Source organism: Berghia stephanieae, chromosome 1 (genome assembly GCF_034508935.2).
Source record: "Berghia stephanieae isolate SIO BIC M18660-M18661 chromosome 1, UCSD_Bste_1.3, whole genome shotgun sequence".
In the NCBI taxonomy this organism is placed as follows: domain Eukaryota; kingdom Metazoa; phylum Mollusca; class Gastropoda; order Nudibranchia; family Aeolidiidae; genus Berghia; species Berghia stephanieae.
In genome coordinates, this window is record NC_088360.1 from 85356130 (window position 1) to 85377689 (window position 21560).

Below are 21560 nucleotides of genomic sequence, written 5' to 3' on the forward strand. Positions count from 1 at the left end.
ATAATCTGTTGATTGTACATGTGTGAATGTGTGCATTGCAATTTGAGCCCGAATAGCCATGGGAGACTATTCAGACTCTAGTCCGAATAGCTGCAGCCTTTGTCTTTAGATAATTGTGGGCCTGGATTTGGATGAATTTCAAAAGTTATACCATGGTGATCGCCTATGTATGGTGGTTCAGAAGCAGAAAAAAATGGAGGAATGGTTATTTAGACAAATTTGCTCAAGAGTATGAACACATTTATATCACATTTCAAGTCAACTGATTCACAATTATTATTTCGGTCCACAATGCACCAGCAGGATATTTATTAACCTTTCATTCTAGTACAAGTTGTCTGCTAGGCACCCTTTTTTTTGTTGTTGCCGCACTTAACAATGTTATCATCATCAGTACAAAACATTTCAAATTTAATTAAACTTCAATTGTTTATTGATTGCATTGAACTAGCATAGACAGACAGTGTTGTTCAGTGTGATGTTCAGATTATAGCCATACATCCTCTAATGAAGACATCTGAATCCTGGAGTTTAGGTTTAGAGAGACTTGACTGTATTGTTTAAGTGCGGCTATGTGGTCTTGTGGAATGACACTCGCTTTCGGATCGGAAGGTCCTGGGTTCGAGCCTCACTCGGCGCATAATTGAGTCCTTGGAAAAGACTCTTTACTCACATTCTCTCACTGTACTCAGGTGTAAAATGAGTACCTGCCATTTACAGCATTGTCTCTGTCCGAGCAAATTTGTAATATCGTCTAACAGGCATTATGTCACGTCCTACATGTTAAGTATTGCTGTTGGCCAGGGACCCCTTGTAAAGCGCTTTGAGCATGTTTAGTGGATATTGCGCTATATAAAAGCTCATTTTTTATTTTGGTTTTGTAGTTGTTGTATATTTTATATTTTGTTTTTTCAGTATTTTCTAACATTTTTAATTATTATCATCAGACATTACAGATGATACTGATGGATGGGATAAAGACTGGGGTTTTGAGGAGCAGGAAACAACAACTGAAGAAGAATCAGAGGGAACAGAGACTACAGCAAATTCAGAAAACTCCCGCAAATGGCTCCAATCTTGCCTAGTTTCTCTTTCACCAGCAAATGATGTTCTTGTCATAGCACATGGCCAAAAAATTTGTGTACTTACTCGTAGGTTTTATTTAATACATTATAAGTTTTGTGTTTGGTCTGGTCAGGCATGCCTGCTGTCTCAGAATTTCTGGATTTGTCCTGGAAATTTGAAATAAAAATAACGACTGTCCCGGAAAATACGGAAATTTACTTTTTGCCCCAGAAATAAAAAATCGACCATTATATTACCACTTCTAAGATTCTAAAAGTTTATGCAATCGTGAATTACTGTGTTAAAACTACTGTGACATCATCATCATCATCATCACTTCCCATCATCAATACTTCTACAACTACCACATCATCATCGCTACCACCACCATCACCTTCACCACATCATGATCCCCAACACCAAAACTACGACAACCACCACATCATCATCCCAACCATCAATAACACCCCGAATGTCATAATTCCTATCATCACTACTACAACCACCACCAGATCAAATTACACAACCCAGAAAAATTACATTTTTATAACAATTAGTTAAGATAATGGTACATTAAGTAATTAACAATTTAAAAAAAAAAAGAAAATTAAATTGAGAAAGATGAACACCATGTAAATCATAATAAACAAATGGTCTTCTGCAAGAAATGTTTATAATATACCTATATCAATGATCAATATATTGTCTACCTTATATTTAATTTTATTCAGAAAAATGGGACCCCAAGAACAAAGGAGAAGAAATTGACTCAAGCTTAACTCCTGTATGGGAATCGAATCTTGGAGTAGATGAAAAGTATATTCATTTATCTAAAAATAAATTTTGTAAAATTACGCCTTCTGCACAGCATAGAAAGATGCTGACACCTGGGCAATTCATGATGTTCATTTATGCCTTTGTCAAAAGAAGTATCTGCCTACCAATACTAGAATGAAAATAATCATTTCAATTTGCAAATTATGTCATCTATTTTGAGTTCGCTTTTTATTCTCTTTAATAGCAATTAATTTGTTTTCCCTATTCAGACTTTTCAAATTCCATGTAAAGTAAGTAATAATTTGCAAATTATTATTTGCAATTATTGGACCAATTCACTTTCCTCCTTTTTGACACTTTGCCATTATCATCACTGATAGTCTCTAACAGTCTATTTCACGTTTCTCTACATGCTCATTTTTCTTTTTTTTTTTAACAACAAATTGTATTGTCTTGAAATTGAGTCTTTGTCGTTATTTTATTATTTTGTCAATCTTTATTTATTTTCTTTATTATATTTATGTTTTTTAGGAAATAATTTATATTTTGATATAGCGTGAAACCAGATTTTAATTCGCCAAAGCTTTCTAATTTCTTAGTTTGTTTATTTAAATTTTAGTGATATGCCCATCAATCATAGATAATATTAGATAAAAAGTGTACAGGAAAATATGATGAATGCTCTTTTTTTCCATTTTTTATTTCAGTGAGACAATAACAGCAATTCTGTGTGTGCCTTTGGCTTCCCAGAAAAGGTTTGTAGAAGGATAGACTTTTAAACACAAATTGATGTTTTCCCGTGTCGTTATTTTATAGATGAATTTAATCTTAAAGGCATTTTTATTTTCTGTTTTCCATTAGGCAGAATCTTAGGAGAGTTTTTGCTCAATTACTTTTTGTGAAAGGAAATAAGTGCTTTCACTTAATTTTTGAAAAGATCGCTCTTATTATTTTAATTAATTATTGGATTTTTTATTAAATGTGCTCTTTGTTTTTTGTTTTTTTTTTCATCTCATAATATATGCATGTAGAGAGTGTCTCTTTCTCTACTTTTGCGGCTCTGTGGTCTTGTAGTATGACACTCGCTTTCGGATTGGAACATCCTGGGTTTGAGCTTCACTCAGCTCATAGTTGAGTCCTTGGAGAAGGCTCTTAACTCACATTCTCTCACCATACTCAGGTGTAAAATGAGTGCCTGGCCGTTAACAGCATTGTCTCTCTCCGGAAAAAAAAATTGTAATATCGCCTAACAGGCGTCATGTCCCGTCCTACATGTTAAGTGTTACTGTTGGCCAGGGACCTATATATAAATGCTCATTTTAAAAAAGATTTTTTACTTAGTGATTTGGGAACAGTGGCTCAATAAAACTGGTTTCGATCTTTTCAGGAGTACTCAAGGAGGGCCAGATTGGACCTGTGTCATTGTTGGCTTTTCCTCTGGTTATGTCAGGATGTACTCTGAAGTAAGTGTTAGGTCCAAAACAGTTTCAAGGTCCAAACACATTTATCCCATTTGATAACGATCATGTAAGGATGTTTTAAAGTTATATTCTGCATTCAATCTCAAGCAATCATCTATATCTTTTTGTTGTTAAAAATTTTTACTTATGTGACTTTATGTGACTCATTATTATATGAGTAAATTTCTTGCTGTTTAAGTGTTTAAGCGTCTAAAAGTAAAGTCAAAAACATTTTAAGATAATTTTTAATGTTAATTACATTAACAGGCAATTAGCATATCTGATGAACTTTAAACAAAAACAAATGTAAGAGGACCAACAATAAAAAAAAAATAGAGAAAGATTAAAATACTTAACTCTGAAAGTTTTAGGCTTAAAACAATTTTCAGCTAATGACAAAAACGATTTATGGCATTACCATATTTCCAGATAGAGTGGAGAAAAGGTCTCTAAACATCTTGAAGGTATAAATTAAGATGAAAGGTCTTCATCTTCATTTATCTCTACAAGAAACGGAAATGATCCATGCAAAGTATTTTTCGTTTTTGAGACATTTTGGCCAGAATTGGGCAATGCCAAATATTGATTGTAGGCCTTTTAAAGTTGATTTTTTTTCTTGTTTTTGGTGTTTAAAGAATTTGTTCCAAAATTTAGGGAATACGGAGGAATTTCTTCTTGTTAAGAAATAGATGTCATTCCAAGAAAAGTTGGCTAATATTAACACAGCCTTTGGATATAATTCGAAACCAATCAAGATTTAATTTCTCTGTTACTTTGATTCTTCATTCATTTTTATTTTTTTTTAGATATTTTGATTATTTTGCTATTTGAGTTGCTTTCAAATTATGTCTTGGTTTTCTATACTGTATATGGGATTTAAGATCCAGGGTGACATTTTATGATTTTAATTTATTTCAGAGTGGTGTATTACTTCTTTCACAATTGCTACACCCTGAGAGAGTTGAAAAGATAAAATGCAGGACCTACTCTCCTCCAAGATTTCTAGGTCTAGCTGAAATAGTAAGTATATAAAGCAGACAATTATGTGTGTGTTTGTGCGTGTGTGTGTTTGTTCATTTGAGTTTGTATGTGTGTGTGTGTCTGTGTTTTGTTTGTATGAAATATGGTTCTGTTATGTCAAAATGGTTATATATAGTGTAAATTCTTTGAAAAGACTAAATGAAAATATTATTTTAATGATCAAATAATTAAGAAGAAAAACATCTTTGTCATCTTCATAATATCATCGTATATTTTTGTTCCCAGCATGATGAGTTGCTGATAATGCATTCAAAAGTCATAATCTCCATTGATGGTTTCAGTCTAATTCAGTCCTTGAGAGCTTGTCGCAACCAAGTTGCAAGAGGTAAATTTTCGTGGCATTGTACTTGGTGATGATAATCAGAAAGATTCCTATCACATGCAAAAATTATAATAGATAATTTTTATAGATTTTGAAAATATCAAAAATGTTTTGTTTAAGGCCTGCCAAATATTAATAACTTTTTATTACATTAATTACCATTCTGTTGTAAGGTAAGATGTATCAAAAAACATATGTTTCTTCTTTAGTAGATGGTATGAGAAGCAAGATAGGTCTGGTTTGTGTTGTGTGTGTGTGTGTGTGTGTGTGTGTGTGTGTGTGTGTGCTTGTGTGTGTGAATGGGTATGTTTCAGCCAAAATAATTTGTAATTTAAGCGCTTAGAGTCTGGTGTCTCGGAGTTATAGTGCTATATAAGTTTTCAGCATTATTATTCAGCATTATCAATGACCAGAATATTTTTTAAGGTGAGTTTTGGGGGGGGAGGATATTGACAACAGTTAAACTTTGGTTTAATTAAGTCATCTCATTGAATTTGATTTCATATTAAAGTTATTTCCACTTTGAAATTATGTTTAGCTGTATTGATTAAATTTTCACAAAATTTGGCAATTATTTGTCAATGTGTCATTCATTCGGTCTTTAATAAATGACAGCACTTACTGATACTGACCTTATACTTTAAAAAATATTTTTTATAGCTACAGCTAGTGGAAGTGAGAACTTATTACAGCCCCCTCCATTGGCATATAAAAAGTGGTCACTTGGGGAACAAGACAAAGTTAATGATTATGTATCATGTGGTAAGAATATTTTACATTGCTATCCAAGAAATATATGTTTTATTGTGTTTTGCATTTCCGAAAATACAAGATGCCAGTGAATTTTCGTTTTCATAATTGTAATATCTCAAATCTACCAGTTTCATATTTCAAATGACCACCACTGGCTCTAAATCTAAATTTGCTTAAATAGTGTTGGTCTACCTCTTTCCTGAATTTCATGATTTTATAAAAGCATTGGGCAATAACAAATACAATCTACAGGACATATGAGACAGTCACATGATGTATTAGCGTAATCGATAAGAGACACTATTTATTCCATGAACGCAAATTTGTGATTTTGAACAAATTGTTTTTCGTGAATTTAGATAAAGTCAACGAATCCTTATGTTCTGGCGATGGTGACTTTAAACCATTCACACTTTGTATGTATTTCCATGGTTATATTTTTCTCAACATTTTCTTGATTGAGGGAGGTATGGTGGCTGAGTCGTCAAAGCAATGAAGTTGCACTGAGGACCAAGGTTCGAGGTTTGTTTTAAAAAATACCTAATCTATATTATTCATTTTACAATGCTCTAGTGCAGCTGATTTCTGGGTTATTCTTTTCTTCTCTTTCTTCTCGTATGCCTTTTTATCTGGAGTCCCGTTTTGAAGATGAAGGTACTCATCTTTTTTAGTTCTTCTAGCGGGCTGAAAAGTTTTTTATCTTGAGAAGTTGCAGAGGGCCATATCTCTTCTCTATGGGTTGTGTATTTTCTGCATCGCTGCAGTATATGCTCTGCATATTCCTCCTCCTCACCACATGAGCAGATTGGTGACTGTGTCAGTTTCATGCATCTGTGCATATTATGCTTTTTAAGTCTATTGTGTCCTGTCCTGAGGCGGAACAGGATTACTTGTTCAAGTCTGGGCAGCATATGGTAATCATCTGAACATATTGGTGTTGTATGAAGGGTCATAATTATGCATTTTGTCTCACTGAAATTATGCAGTATGTTTTGTTGTTCCTTTTTGGCAGCATTTTTTGTGAGTAATCAGCTTCCTCATTTCATGATATGCCACAATGATTGGAATCCACTGAAGAACTATTCTGGCAGCGTTTATACTCTGAAGAGTTTATTTTAATTTGTTTAGTCCACCAGTCTCCAACGCTTTCAAGGCTAATATAGAATCAGTGAAACTCTGGGTTTTCAATTCAAGTCCTTTTCTAAAACAGATCGTTAAGAAAAATGTCCATATGGGATTAATGGAGGGAATTATGAGTAATACTTCAATTTTTCAATATTTTTTTGGGATATATAAAGTTTTTAACATTTTGATATTGATGAGTCAGTCATTAGCTTCAGATATCAGTATTTTGAGTGCTCTTGTTCCATTGAAATAATCACTATGTATTCCTATGAAATGAAAGTTTTGAATTTTAAAAAATAAATTCTTATCTGTTTTAGGGATGGTTTGTGCTCAACCATTTGATCAACTGAAAGCAGCCTCTATGTTGGGTGGTGTGAAGGCAACTGTGAAAACATCACCTCCTGCAATGTCTGTTTACATGACGACAGGTGTTGGGCCTTACATTGGGTTTTTCTATGCTGTCGAGGTAATCTCAGAGATCATCTCTAATTGAAAAATGCTGTTTAATGGATTTTAAATGTTATCAATAATGTAAGATGACAATAATTCAAATAATCTTATCACTGTTGGACTTTGACATACAGACAAAACTAGGCATTTGATGTCTTAGAGCCATTGGGAAACAGAATAGTTTAATCTGGTTCCTGTTGCATCGAATTGGCAATAACAATTCTTTATTGTAATTCTTTTTTTTTTGGGTTGAACACTTATCTGACACAAATAATATTCTGAGCTTACAAAATTTCTGTTTACTTTTGAGGCGGGGGGGGGGGGGGGGGGGGGGGGCGGAGTCAGAACTTATAAAGGGAAAAAATATCTATAATATTAAAATGTATGATCTCATCTTTGTTTCTATGAATTGTCGCTTAAACTATTTTACAATTGGTTTAGTGTAGTTTAATTTGAACATACATTCAATTTTGCTTAAAATGACTTTATTTTCACCAATTTAATATAAAATAAAGCTTGAATAACCCTAATCTGTTGAAAAAGAAATTCAAATTCTAGCCAAATTTGAAACCCCAAAGTCTATATATTATATATATATATATATATATTATATATATATATATATATATATATATATATATACCCATTCAATCTGTATAATATCTGCTAAGCCACCTAACTATGATCTGGCCACCTTGAAAAATCTATGATATTAAAAAGAATATAGCAATATTTGTTTTACATTATTCCTTTTTAATCTCTTCAAATTTCCACAACGAAAACAGAAAAAATTGTTTCTTTGCAATTACCCCCTCCTTCCCCCTACCTCCCTCCCTCCACCCACCCCAAGATCTATTCGAATACTTTAAGCATGGTTTCAGGTAATTATGTTTTTTGTTTAATTTTATTTTAATTTCACTGAAATAGAAGATGATAACAGAGGTTATAACCATGATTGAACTTATTTTTACAGGGATTGGCACAGCCTATTTTTTCAGAAGTTGCTATGGCTATGGCCAATAAAATCAAGTCAGCATTATTGTCAGCAGCTAGGTTGGTTGATTTTCTTTTAATAGCAATTTATTCATCTGGAGTCGTTTTAAAAATCAACATATTATGGTTCATAAACAAGTCATATTACATGGATAACCAATGTCAAAATGAACTGTGGGTTGTCAGTAGATTTCATTATATATTTATTTTTGAAAAACGGTTGTATTCAGTCCCATCAGTAGTAATTACCCCAGGGATTTGTGATTAATGATAATGTATACATATATCGTGCAACTTGTCAGTGCAAGAAAGGGCCTCTCTGTCAGTTTTGTTTATCATCAAAGAGACAACATTGAGAAAAAGCATTTCAGTCAAATCTTCAATACTCATCTCTTTCAGTGGTTGGCTGGGTTTTGGAGGAAAGGCGAAGGATGAAAAAGAAAAACCTCCAAAGATTGAACCTGCAACTCCGCTCCCATTAAGGTTTGACATTTTGTTATTGTTGATCAAATTGAAGACATTTTATAGAAATGGATTATTCCAGTATGATATTGATATTGTTCTGTGACAAATTTAAAGTACACGTATGGTTTCTTGTTATTTCATAATATACAGCATTTTCCAGTGTTATCATAACAGACATTAAAGACCGTCGCCAGGGCACCAATGTAATTTTTGTTTTGTTTTGGTTACTATTAATATTAAGTATTGCTTTTCAAACTAGTTAAGATTTTTGGTGTGGTTGGTATAGTCTTAAGTCATAAAGATACCTGTTCTTAAATCGATACAGATTTGGTCTTCCAGACAGAAGGAGAGATGGGGATAATATTGTCTTGTCTCCTTGTAATAACTATGCAGCAACCACAGACAGTTTTGGACGGGTCATTCTAATTGATGTTCAAAGAGGAATGGCTGTGCGTATGTGGAAAGGTGAGATACTCAGATTATTTTTCTTTTCAGCAGTTTGAAAGCTAAGAAGAGTACTAAATTAATTTCATATAGTTATCTGCTTTTTCAAATCCACATATTTGCTAATGATAACGTCTTAAAATGTGCACTGTATCATCTCCTTCATAATCACCCACGACTGTCCTTGAACCAATTACTGTCCACTTGCAATGATCATCATCATCATCATCATCATCAAAATCTAGTCTGAGCTTAGGAATCCAGAAGGAAAAATGTTACAAACCTTAAAATCTTGAACAGTGGTACAAGCTTTAGTAAATATTGATTGAACAATATGTAGGTTTATTAAATAGCATGACATGTGACAGCAACATCTCTCTTCATATTTTTAGGTTACAGAGATGCACAGATTGGTTGGATTGAAGTGAAAGAAGAAAATGTGGAGCCTGGAAAAACAAATGATCACTACAGAATGGCTCAATTTCTCATTATTTATGCTCCACGCCGAGGCATTCTAGAGGTCAGAGGATCATTTTGATTTATAATCATTTTGTTTCGTATTTGAAGCAAGTCATTTTTTATGTTTTTTCTTCATTGCGGACATTATTATGTAGTAATTTCATGATGTTGTCAATTAGGAGAATTTTAATTCCACAATTGACCTTTTAGACATATTGATGCATACTTATCTGTCATATCATATAAAATCATATAAAAGGTTTTCTTTTCCCAAGTGATCTTTCAATACCCTGGCATACAATTACATTGTTTAATTTGTTGATCAGTAATTTAATATGCACGACATAATCATAAAATGATTGTTGGTTAAGGAAAATAAATAAAGAGATAAAAAACTTAAACAGGATTATATATATATATATATATATATATATATATATATATATATATATATATATATAATATATATATATATATTATTTTTTAAATATTTACCACAATGTTTGAGACAGTCTACATTAATGTTTCAGGCTTAATTTGTCATCGTCGATGGCAAATTAAGCCTGAAACATTAATGTAGACTGTCTCAAACATTGTGGTAAATATTTAAAAAATAATAATTCGCTCCATTACTACATGTCGAGCACTTTTCGTACCATATTTGTATCAAACACGATTCAATATATATATATATATCTTTGTAATTTGGGGGAAAAAAAGTGTCCTTGATGACAATTTTACAAGCCTGCTATATTTATATAATTTATCTATCTTGAATTTAAATGAAAATAAGCATTTATTAAATGCATTTCCTGAGATTATCCACATTCAGCTTGCTTCACAATGCTTCATTTAAAATTGTTTCCTCAGTATATTTTAGTTCGGCAACAACACGATATATAGTGCATTTTGTCTAGAAATAGAAATGGCACATGATAAGCATAATTGATATTTATCATTTAATAAAGGAGAAATCTCTCAAACATGTCAGCATGAAAGGCTTTTTTCATGCAAATCCTAAAAGTCGGAAAATTTGCATGCTGCTAAAGTTTTAAAAGAGGATGTCCTTTCACCCATTTAGAAAACATATCAAGGTCTTGAAGATTGAAGATTGTGTAATTCATAATTTGGGATTTTTTAAAGATGTTTGTTATTTTGTGCAATAGTTTAAAAATTCAAAAAATATAATCCAAGATGCCACAACAAATTATTCAATGACATCAAAATGTGACATAGTCACAGCACCCTCTCTGAATGCCTTTAAAAGCAGACTGGATAAAATATGGAGCCAAATTAAATACGAACTCTCATCAGAATGGTTCAAATCCCTGCAACGCTCAGCATACAAAAACCAAAGCATAGACAGGTGTGAAAACAATGAGGAAGACATAACAAGCACTGAAGATAACAATCGGCTGATAGGCGACTAGTCTGACCCCAGCTGTACTACGAAAGTAAAGTACAGTAAAATACAATTTTATTATTTTTAATAGACAATCTATTTCATGTTTGGAATGTAAAAGAAAATAGACATGGATAGAAATAGATAATGAAGAAAGTTTCAAACTCAAATCCCTCTCCTCCTTAATAAAAAAAAACTGCATCCAAGGAGAAACATCTACTTCCATTAAATAATTGCGGGATCGTTCGCTGATTAAAGTGGAAATAATGGAAGAAAAGAAAATCCCAATAACTTATTGACCATCATGGTCTAAGTCATAAACAAGAGCTGAAAAGCAATATGTAGTCAGTAGATTGCATTTTAATAAATAATAACAAATATTGTGTGACCCATAGATTTGGCTGTCAGCCCATGGACCACGAGTGGCTGCATTCAATGTCAGCAAATCTTGCTGTCTTGTCTGTCCCAGCTATGGCATGATGGGATTAAACAATGTGACATACAGGGGTGTAAGGTCCAGAGTATTCCAAGTGGCTCTTATTGATCCTGAAGGTGTCATCAAGACTATCGATGTCCCATTTCACTTGGCTCTAAGGTGACCTTAGCTTAAAATAATTTTATGTCACAAAGTTTTAATTGCCTAAAATATTATTATTGTTATTATAATTATAATTATTATTATTATTATTATTATTATTATTATTATTATTATTATTATTATTATTATTATTATTATTATTAAGGACTTATTCTCTCTCTCCTCTCTCTTCTCTCTCTCTCTCTCTCTCTCTCTCTCTCTCTCTCTCTCTCTCTCTCTCTCTCTCTCTCTCTCTCTCCTTCTCTCTCCTTCTCTCTCTCTCTCTCTGTCTTTTTTTTTTCTTCTCATTCTTCTTCTTCTTCTTCTTCTTCTTCTTCTTCTTCTTCTTCTTCTTCTTCTTTGTCAAATGTATGTATTGACAGTGAAAGACTTTATGTGTGGTGGAACAAATATGTGCAGTTTCCCACTCTCCAGAAGTAGCTAGAGTACAATGATTGTTTATCATCTCAATTTCTCTAAAAGCGAGGGTTAGTGCAGTAATAATGGGGCTTAAATGCAATCATTCAAAATTGACCTCGCTTTTTGTCACTATCAGCGCAGATTTCGAGACCACTTAAAGCTGAAAAAAAAATGTTTATCTCTTAATTTGTATGGCCCTGATGGAATTTTCTTTTGTTTCAGTGACAAGAGCAGTAAAAGAGCAAGAGATTTACACCTGTTGAAAAAGTTGAAAACGTTTTTGAAAGAATCAGATGAAACTACTGGTAATTTCGGAACTGAATATTTTATTATTCTATTTGAACTTACTTTTACATATGATCATGAACTTTTGATTTGTGCTCTCTCATGGATGGAGTGGGGTCCTGGACCTCCCTTGGCGGGTGGAGAGGTCACTATTGATGTGTCTTCCATCCCCCTATATCTGTTTTCCCTTTCCATGTTGCTCATGTCTTTGTTCTGGATTGACATTGCTCAGTTGCGGAGGGTCCTTAGGTGGGAGGGAAGCAGTCAAATGTCTAGTTCCTTTTTTATTTTTTATTTTTGGTAGATAATAATTTTTACCTCGTAAATCATATTCAAAAGAATTTTTACTTTTTAAACTTTTGAGTGTATCATTCAAAGCAGGATCCTGGATGGGACTTTTAGGTATTGTCAAAATAGACACATTGATAAATTGCTCATGGAATCTTCTTTCCCTATTTGAAACAGTCCCCTTTATCTCACTTTTTCTCTGGCGCTTTTAACCTCAGGCCTTCCAAGTTTTTTCCCTTTGTTGCTGGAATGGCATGTAAGTGTTGCTAGCGCCGTAAAAAACTCCAAAAAACAAACATTTCTCATGAAAGAACTTACTATAATTGAGAATGCTCCCAATTTTTCAGATTGAGTTTAAAGTTGAAAATAATTCTAAAATTTTCATTTTCTTCAGAATGATTTAGTAATTTGTTTTAAAGTTGCCATTGCTATATCTGTTTGTTTTGTTTTTTAACTTCATTTTCATTCATAAATCAATAAATGAATGAAACCCCAAATACTTTTTATTAATATTTTTTTTTCAGACGACCTGGAAGAAACCATCCTTCAAATATTGTTGGACATGAAAATTGCAAGCATTGCACATCAAGTATGACCTTGAGTTGTTTGAAATGTTTGTCAAGATTCCAGTCAGACTTCATAAACAATAATCAAATGAGGAATATCAAATCATAACACTTTTTCTTTTTAATACTAAAGGTTTAATTTAATACTCTTTTTCTACACATATTTGTTTCTTTAAACGGTAGTATCTCTACTTTAAGATATTTCAGTCATGAGAAAAAAATGAAATCTTCTGATCTAATTTCAACAAAAACTAAAACAATGAAATACATTTACATCTTTGTAATCTGAAGACCTCCAGCCCCAAAATTTGTGATGATTACAGCTGTGGATGGAATAAAGACAACAAATACTGCATAAAAATTTAAGATGGTTTTTATTCAAAAACAGTTTCTCGAGAAGTTCATTTTGTTCGTTTTTTATTCAGGCACTGGAAAGAATCCTTAGTACTCGCATGTTGCCATTTAAAATCATGACGTCTGTTGTTGATGCATCTTTAAAGAGACTGAAATCTAGATGTGAGTTGATCTATTATTTTTATTATTATTATTATTATTATTATTATTATTATTATTATTATTATTGTTATTATTATTTATTATATTATTATTATTATTATTATTATTATTATTATTATTATTATTATTATTATTATTATTATTATTATTATTAATATTTTTCACATTACATTTATTTTTTCCAATTGTAATGAAATAATACTTAACTACTTTACTTATCACTATTTTACCTTTGTTTCCTATTAACGGAAAATAATTTCAAAACAAGATACAACCTCCACACCTCAAAATTTAGAAACACTAACAAAAGAACATCCACAAAACTCAACGAACATATTTGGAAATTAAAAGACAACAAACTAGACCACAACATTTCATGGAAAATTATATCTAAAGCAACAATGTAGCTTATGCCTGGAAGAGAAATATACTATAATCAAACACCCTCATGAAGCCACACTCAACACAAAAAAATGAGATGTACAATAGCTGTCCACATTGACGGAAACACTTACTAATCAACTACAAACCTACAGAACCACTTCAACAAGCAGCAACACACAACAAACCAAACTCATGTAACACACAGTCCTGACGATAGCTGAAAAGGCCTGAAACATCGATGTAGACTGACTCCAACATTGTGGTAAATATTAAAATAATAATTCGCTCCATTGCTACATGTTGAGCACTATTCGTACCATATTTGTATCCAACACGATTATATATATATATATATATATATATATATATATATATATATATATATATATATATATATATATATATATATATGTTTTTTTTAATGTAAAAAAAAATAATAATAATAATTTTTTCTTTCTAAGTAAGCCAAGGCATTCCATGAAGATATATAATCCAACAAATGAAAGTCTGATGTTTACAGGAATTACCTATGTTGTCCATATGAGCAAAATGGAGGTTATTCATCTAGGCCAAGAAAAGAAGAAAAAAGGCCCTGAAGTGGGGGCCAAAGTCTGGACCTTCAGGGTCACATTGCAAGCCTTAATTGTTTTTTTTAGTCTCAAAGAATAATTTCTTCTCTTTTTATAAACAAATGTTTTCTCACATTTTTGCCCGTTTCTTACCTGAATTTATAGGAAGTTTTTTCAAAACATACTTTCTTATTTCTTAATTTTTTTTTGGCTTTGGTGTTAATGTTTTCCTATTAATTCACATGCAGCGGAAGATACACTCGATCTAGACAGCCGCATGATGCTCAGGTTTTGCAGGGCTCAGAAAATTCTACTGAACGTTTACTCTTCCATGCAACAAATCACCCACTCACATTCTGAAACAAGCAATTTATCCAGCCAGGAGGTAATAAAGTTTCAGGGTTTTATTTTTGTTCGATTGCTTTCTTTTTAAGTTACTGGAATAATGCTATTGCCCTGGGTGGGGTTCCTGACCTCCCATAGTGGGCAGGGAGGTAGGTACTTACTGTGTCTTCTATCCCCCTGTATGTTTTCCAACATGCTTTCTGTCTTTGCCTTGGAATGAGATTTCTTGGTTTTGTCCTGGTCCTGAGTGGATAGTCTGGCTGAGAGGGAAACAGCCAAATGGAAGTTAGTTTTCGGAGATGAAATTTTTTTCCTTGTAAATCATCTCTCTGTTATGCACTGTATTATGTTTTGTTTACGTATTATATATGAGCAGTGCTGGATTTACCCGCCCAAATCATTACCCGGGTAGTGGTCTGATTACCCGGGTACCCGTGGCAGGAGTGACTTTTTGACCCCAAAAAATGTTTTTGTGAAAGAGGGGGGGGGGGGGGGGTATTTATTTATTTTTAAAAAATTAATTTATTATTTATTATTTATTACAACAAATGAAACGAAACTGAAGTAAGAAACAAGGATAATTAATTACAATGAAACCAAACAAAAAAAAAAAATACCTGAGATTCCTTTAAAAGATAAGAACTAATATAGTCTTAATCTGTTGATTCCAAAATTGAATCAAACGTGTGTTAACAAATAAAACAAAAAAAATCAGTGTAATTGAAAAATAAAGGAGGAAAATCTTTTGAAAAAATGTCATGTAAATGTAAATATGTAAATCAAAATTGTATTAATTGGATAATTATCACTCTCAGTTCGGTTTCCATTTGTTGAAGCGGGTACCCGCTACCCGCCCCTTTTACCCAAGTTTAACTTTATTACCCGCGGGTACCCGCCCAGCACTATATATGAGTGTATTCGTCTTAGTGCGGACATATTTATGTCTGGATGAGACTTTTAGGTGATCTCAAACTATGTACTTTGATAGTCTGCTCTTGGAATCTACATCTTTTTCCTATTTGAACCAATTCCCCTTTGTCTTACTTTTTCTTGGATGCTTTAATTGTAATTCTCGAACTTTTTACTATCCCATTTCCGTCCTTTTTACTGACGCTGATATGACCTTATTGTGTTGCAGCGCTGTAAAACCCTTAAAAACAAAAAACAAACAAACATAATGCTACTGCCTTGAATTATTAAATTGTCACAGCAATCAATTTATCAGTGTTCTCCATTTTCCCTTTCAATTGATGCATTTTGTATTAGTAATACATTTCTTGTAAGCAAATTCTTGATTTTGAACAAATTTTTGATTCCACATTCTTAACGTAAAATAAGATCAGCTTTTGCATTAATAATTCTGATTTTGAAATTAATCTTGAAGTTATTTGAAATTGTGAACAGGAGACCCTCAGAACCAGTAGGCCCTTGGAGCTTCAGTAAATCCCAGTTTCTATGGCGTTAAACAGTAACAATTACTCACCACCCTTTGGACACGCTAATATATCCCAGAGTACTTTCAACCAGTCTTAACAGATGAAAAGTGTAAAATAATCTTTAATAAATGTGAGATTACCTAAATTTCTTTGGGGTGAAACTGATACCAATTGCTTGCTTAATTTAAACAAGACACCAGTCCGTGATAAACTGTCATCTGCATTTTTTGCCAAATTGGGACCTAACATTTGCCAAAATTTGCCAAAAAAAAACCCCAAAATTTGCCTAGAAATTTGTCAAAAAGACCAAAATTTGCCAAAAAATTTGCAGAGGAGAACTAAGCGTTTCAGTACAAATTAACACGCAATACAGAAAAAAAAATATATAAAAGACAATTTATTACATTTAAGGAGGCTACATTTATTACAAAGTTGTTACAAAGATTTTAAAGGATCATTATCCGTAGAGAGTAGCTTCCATTGGTTTGGGCCCAGGCAAAGCTGCAACATTTCTCAAGTTTCGCACTTTTTTTTTCGTTATTTTGTTTTCGCTTCTTTTTTTCCCAAAATTTGCCACGCGATTTGCCAATTTTCCCCAAATTTGCCACGATTTGCCAATTTTGGGAAATTTGCCAAAATTTGCGGATCGCCCTGATATTTGCGGCCGCAAATTGCCATTTGCGGCCACAAAAAATGCAGATGACAGGATAAAGGACTTTCAGAATGTGGGAACGATGGTATTTCAATTTTTAATACTAAGTTCATTGCTACACAAATCACTTTGTTATGATGGGTTAAAGCAACCATTGGTTTGAAGTTTTAGACACAGAAATTAATCATAAACTCTTGTACATTTCAATGAACAAGTAACTTCCAACTTGTTTATTCCATAGTTGACCAAATGAACCACGTGATTAATGGCTGAGCTGAGAGAAAAACTGAATGTAAATACCTATGTGAAATTCCCTTTGATTTTTAGACCTTCATGTTTGATTTGGTCTATTGTCCTTACAGATCTTGACCCAGATTATCGATGTGCCTCAGAGAGATGCTGTCTCAGTGGTCAATCTCTTAACAAAGCTCAGGCTTTTGACCCATCGATCACATCTAGCATGTGCCCATGTTACCTTCCAAGAAGACAAAGATCCAATTCCTGCTACCTCCTTCCTCCATGCATTTTCATATAGAACAATTCTTAACACAGATGAAGAGTCCTCCAATTCTTGTGGGGCATCTTCATCATCATCATCATCCTCTCATCCCTCATCCAAGTCTTTTATTCTCACCATCAGTAAAGAAGCCACAGATGAAAGAAGACTAGCAATAGGTGAGTTTTTCTACCTTAATCCTCATGTTACTTAAAATTATAATTCAACATTTAATTCTTTTGTTCAAAGTGTTTCAAGATACAACAAGATTATCTAATTGGTCATTTTTGAAGCATCTATGAAGCGCATGCAATCAATTCTTCTAGTTTTCTTTTTACAACTCCTATATCTCATTAATTGTTTAGCGTTTCCAATTTTTCTTGCGGGCACTAGAGCCATTCAAGCTGACATATGCTTCAGAAATCAATCGTTTTGATCAGGCCTAGAGCCTATTTTTTTTTTATGTTTCAATGCGTCATACTATGTATTTGAACTTGAAAAGTTCTATTATGAATCAAATTATAGCCAATCAATGTGCTGAAGCTGTTTTAAGTGTATAAATATATGAGTATGTATATATAAAGATCATAAGTATACATGGACGCATGATCTGGTAAAACGTTGTTGAAGATTGAATAAAATCATCCGTGATGATGATGATGATAGAGGTAATGGTGGTGGTCATGATAAAGGAAGCAAGGTGATCTCCATGCATGTATTATTTTGTTTGTGTTTTTTTTTTTTCAGGAATTGTTCAAGGTCGCTTTTAGAAAGCTTAACAAAACCTTAATGTTTCTTTCTCTTTCTTTATTTTTGTGTTTTTTGTTTTTATTTGTTTGTTTTCAGCCAAATTTTTATTTAGCAACTGTATTGACGGAAAGTGTCAGGCCTCCGAAATAATGCCTTTGGTTCAGCAAAGCACCTTACCTCCAGATCAATTATTGGTGAGAGAGATATTCTTATTTAAAGCCTGTGCAAACATGTAAATTACCATAAAATACTTTGCTGAACGTTATATTTTAAGTGTCTTAAATGATGCTGTAGATATGTGTTGAGGCATAATTTCAAATACACTACACAATGTCATCATCTTTTATGGACCAATTTTTCTCTCTCCTTATTTCTCCTTTCTTAGTTGTTTCAATTGAGAACATTTGTCACACTACTGCTACTGGTACTACTACTACTACTAATGCTAATACTTCTACACAACTCCTCCTCCTCTTATTTCTTCTTCTTCTTCTTCTTCTTGACAAGAAGCTAGTTGAAAATTGCTTTTATCTGTCTCGTTTTCATTTTCGTAACCATTTTATATTGGGTTTGTTTTCTGTTTTTTTGACACAGTTCATTTTGAAGCTGTACTGTAATAATCATTTCTATTCTCTACCTTCACAGCCTTCAGCTTTAGGCTACCTAGTATTTAATTTCAAAAGTTATAAAATTGTTGTGAAGTATAACAATGCTATATGATGTATAATCAGTTATTATATTACTCACAGAACATTCTGTTGTTGTACTGGTTATCAAGTAATGACAGAAGTGTTTCACAAATGGTGGGCTTGTATGAGTTAGTGAAAAGCATCACAGCATTAGCAGGTGAGAAACCCCCCTTGTTATTATGTTTTATTTATTTATTTATTTTTTGATTATGTTTTATTTATTTTTTATCTTTATATGGAGTATCTTAATAACTATGAAGGTAATCTAGCTATCAACATTAACAAATAATCATATGGAATTGAATTGAAATGAGCATCATATCTTAATGCTTTGTTTTCCACTTTCCATCAAATTGCACCATAGTGTGGACAAACAATTTTCATTGGTCTCAAGTCGTGTGCTGTGGTCATAGTCACTGTAGGCCTGATAGTTTTACGTACCTTGGAATTGGTCTATGTCCTAAGCAGCATAAATTGCAACACACTCTTACAATGGTGATCTGTAAAACATACACCACTAAATAAATGACTACAATAAGGGCAATGGCCTTAGGGCTAGGTATTAATAGAAGGATAGCAGAAAAAAAAAGCCATTTCTAAGGTCAATAGAGCCAAATTACAGATTAGAAGCCAACTTGTCGATAGAAGTGCATTTAAATAATACTTCAATTTATATATATATATATATATATATATATATATATATATATAAAATAAGGACAGTGTATTTCATCAAGATGATCGTTTTGGTGCTGATCACGCACCTCTTCAGCTGACAAGTACCCACCAACACTCATATATATATATATATAAAAATGTATATTATTTATTGTTGTTGTTGTTGTTGTGGGTAGTTATTTACTGTAGGGAATTTTCCAGTGATGCTCTATGTTTGTGTGGGACTTTAAAAATCGTTTCAATCAAGCGTATATGTCTTTTGGTCTATTACTGCTCTCTGTTTGAATAAGATCCTCCTTTTTCCTACTTTTCTTTTTTTGCTTAGCTCTTGATCTATAATTTTTTTAATTTTTCCATCTTTGTTTCTTTCTTCTGTTCTCTGACAAGACTTTAAAAAGTGTTATGAGTACAATGGTGTATACAACTGTGAAGTGGTTTTGTTTCAACCATTTTTTTTTCATTCCCCCTGTGTGTATCATAAATTAGACACAAGTGAGACTGTTGTCGACCCAAATCAAGTGTCTGCATGGTGGCAGCGTGTTCGCAACATGTGTGCACAGTCAGAAAATGTAGTGGCAGGCTATCTATCTGTTTTAGTGTGTCGAGCTGTTGCTGCCCATACCCTTGGAAAGGAAAAGTCAAAGGTTTGTATTGATTATTGTTGTGATCTAGGCTGGTGCTATGGTGTTGCTTTCATTTGATAAAATAATAACAATTTGTGAAAAAGAATATATCAGAAATATCTAGCTCATTAAACATGACTTTGAATGACAACATTACTTTATTCATGTCCCAAACCATTTTAGCAAAATTGTATTCCCTATTTTTCGAATGATGATATGCTCACTTTGTCAAAATTGTCCATATTCTCTGAAACGCGCATATTAACTTATTTCATAGTTCATAATTTGCTTCTTTACTTTGTTTCTCAGAATTCCAACATACTAATTATAACTCGGCAAGAGTCATGCCTTTCTCTGGAAAGTCGAAACAACCTTATCACATGACAACAAACCCAATAAATGAAGATTTTTAGAGAATATTGATCCCCTGCTCTATATTATACTGGGCCATTTTTTAAAATTCTATAAAAGAACTCTTTTCATATTTTTATTCATGAGTTTCTTGAAAATTTATCTCACTTAGCACTATTTACAAAAGCCGAGATGTATCAGCCATGTCTTTTCACAGCAAAGCATGGTTTTAATATACATAGCAAAATTGTCATATTATTTTTTTAATATTTGAAAGGATCCAGATGCAGATACTGCTAGCACAAAATCTGACGATGCTGAGCAGCCCAGTGTTGCTGATGTGAGCTTTGAGGGTCACGACTGGGAAGCATTTACTGTGGACTTGGAATTGTGGGAACTTATAACCAAACAGTTCGAGGATGTCATTGCCATTAGCACTTTGCTGAACATTCCATCCTGTGACAATACCAATAAAAAACCAGGCCAATCAATTTCCCTTTCTGTGTTCAAACTTTTAAATGGAGGCAAAGGTTTGTGTCAACAGTTGCTAATCATATCATATCATATCACATCAATATGGAGAGCGGATGGGCATTATGCCTTCAATTGATCCATAAGGCAATTTAGAAGTATTTTTTAGAATACAACAAATGCAGATTTTCTTTAGTAAAAATACAATGAGAATTTTAAGAAATTTTAAAAAGAAAGAACTCAATAAATAAATTACATTGGTAATTGTATGCAACATTGAAAACTTATTCATCATATGAGAGAGTTCCTTATCTTCAGCAATTTGGAAGGCATTAATTGAAGAAGAATTTTTTTGTTTCAAAACACGTTTGTATCAATGTGATTAGAATAAATAACATATTAAAAAAACAATTTTTTAAAGAATATTTGAGTAATGCCGTGAAGTATTTAAACAAGTGTATTTAGGACATGGTGGAATGAATCAATAGTAGCATAGTATTTCGTTTTTCAATTTTTTACATTTTGGGTTTCGTATATTTTTAATTCCTCCTTTTCAAAAAGTGATTCCTAAATTAATTGACTTAATACTAAAATAAAACTCCCATTATTATGCTAGCCGCCAATTACAACTCACAGCCTATTTATCTGAATATATTTATTGATCTTTTAACAATCATAATATGCGTTTTTTGTGCAATATAATAATTG

General features: G+C 32.6%; 1 protein-coding gene across 1 annotated transcript in view; it reads left to right on the forward strand.

The window, feature by feature from the left end:
- The window catches only part of LOC144959812 (rab3 GTPase-activating protein non-catalytic subunit-like), a 31928-nt gene that overhangs the window by 989 nt on the left and 9379 nt on the right, over positions 1–21560 (forward strand). Inside the window, exons 2-23 of the mRNA XM_078892593.1 lie at positions 948–1151; positions 1797–1881; positions 2550–2597; positions 3230–3305; positions 4221–4322; positions 4569–4668; positions 5326–5427; positions 6861–7009; positions 7967–8046; positions 8386–8469; positions 8777–8916; positions 9288–9415; positions 11152–11351; positions 11976–12058; positions 12851–12915; positions 13318–13408; positions 14610–14746; positions 17157–17469; positions 18137–18234; positions 18790–18886; positions 19894–20051; positions 20659–20911. Coding sequence (XP_078748719.1) covers positions 948–1151; positions 1797–1881; positions 2550–2597; positions 3230–3305; positions 4221–4322; positions 4569–4668; positions 5326–5427; positions 6861–7009; positions 7967–8046; positions 8386–8469; positions 8777–8916; positions 9288–9415; positions 11152–11351; positions 11976–12058; positions 12851–12915; positions 13318–13408; positions 14610–14746; positions 17157–17469; positions 18137–18234; positions 18790–18886; positions 19894–20051; positions 20659–20911 — 2793 coding nt within the window. The remainder of the gene's footprint in view (positions 1–947; positions 1152–1796; positions 1882–2549; positions 2598–3229; positions 3306–4220; positions 4323–4568; positions 4669–5325; positions 5428–6860; positions 7010–7966; positions 8047–8385; positions 8470–8776; positions 8917–9287; positions 9416–11151; positions 11352–11975; positions 12059–12850; positions 12916–13317; positions 13409–14609; positions 14747–17156; positions 17470–18136; positions 18235–18789; positions 18887–19893; positions 20052–20658; positions 20912–21560) is intronic.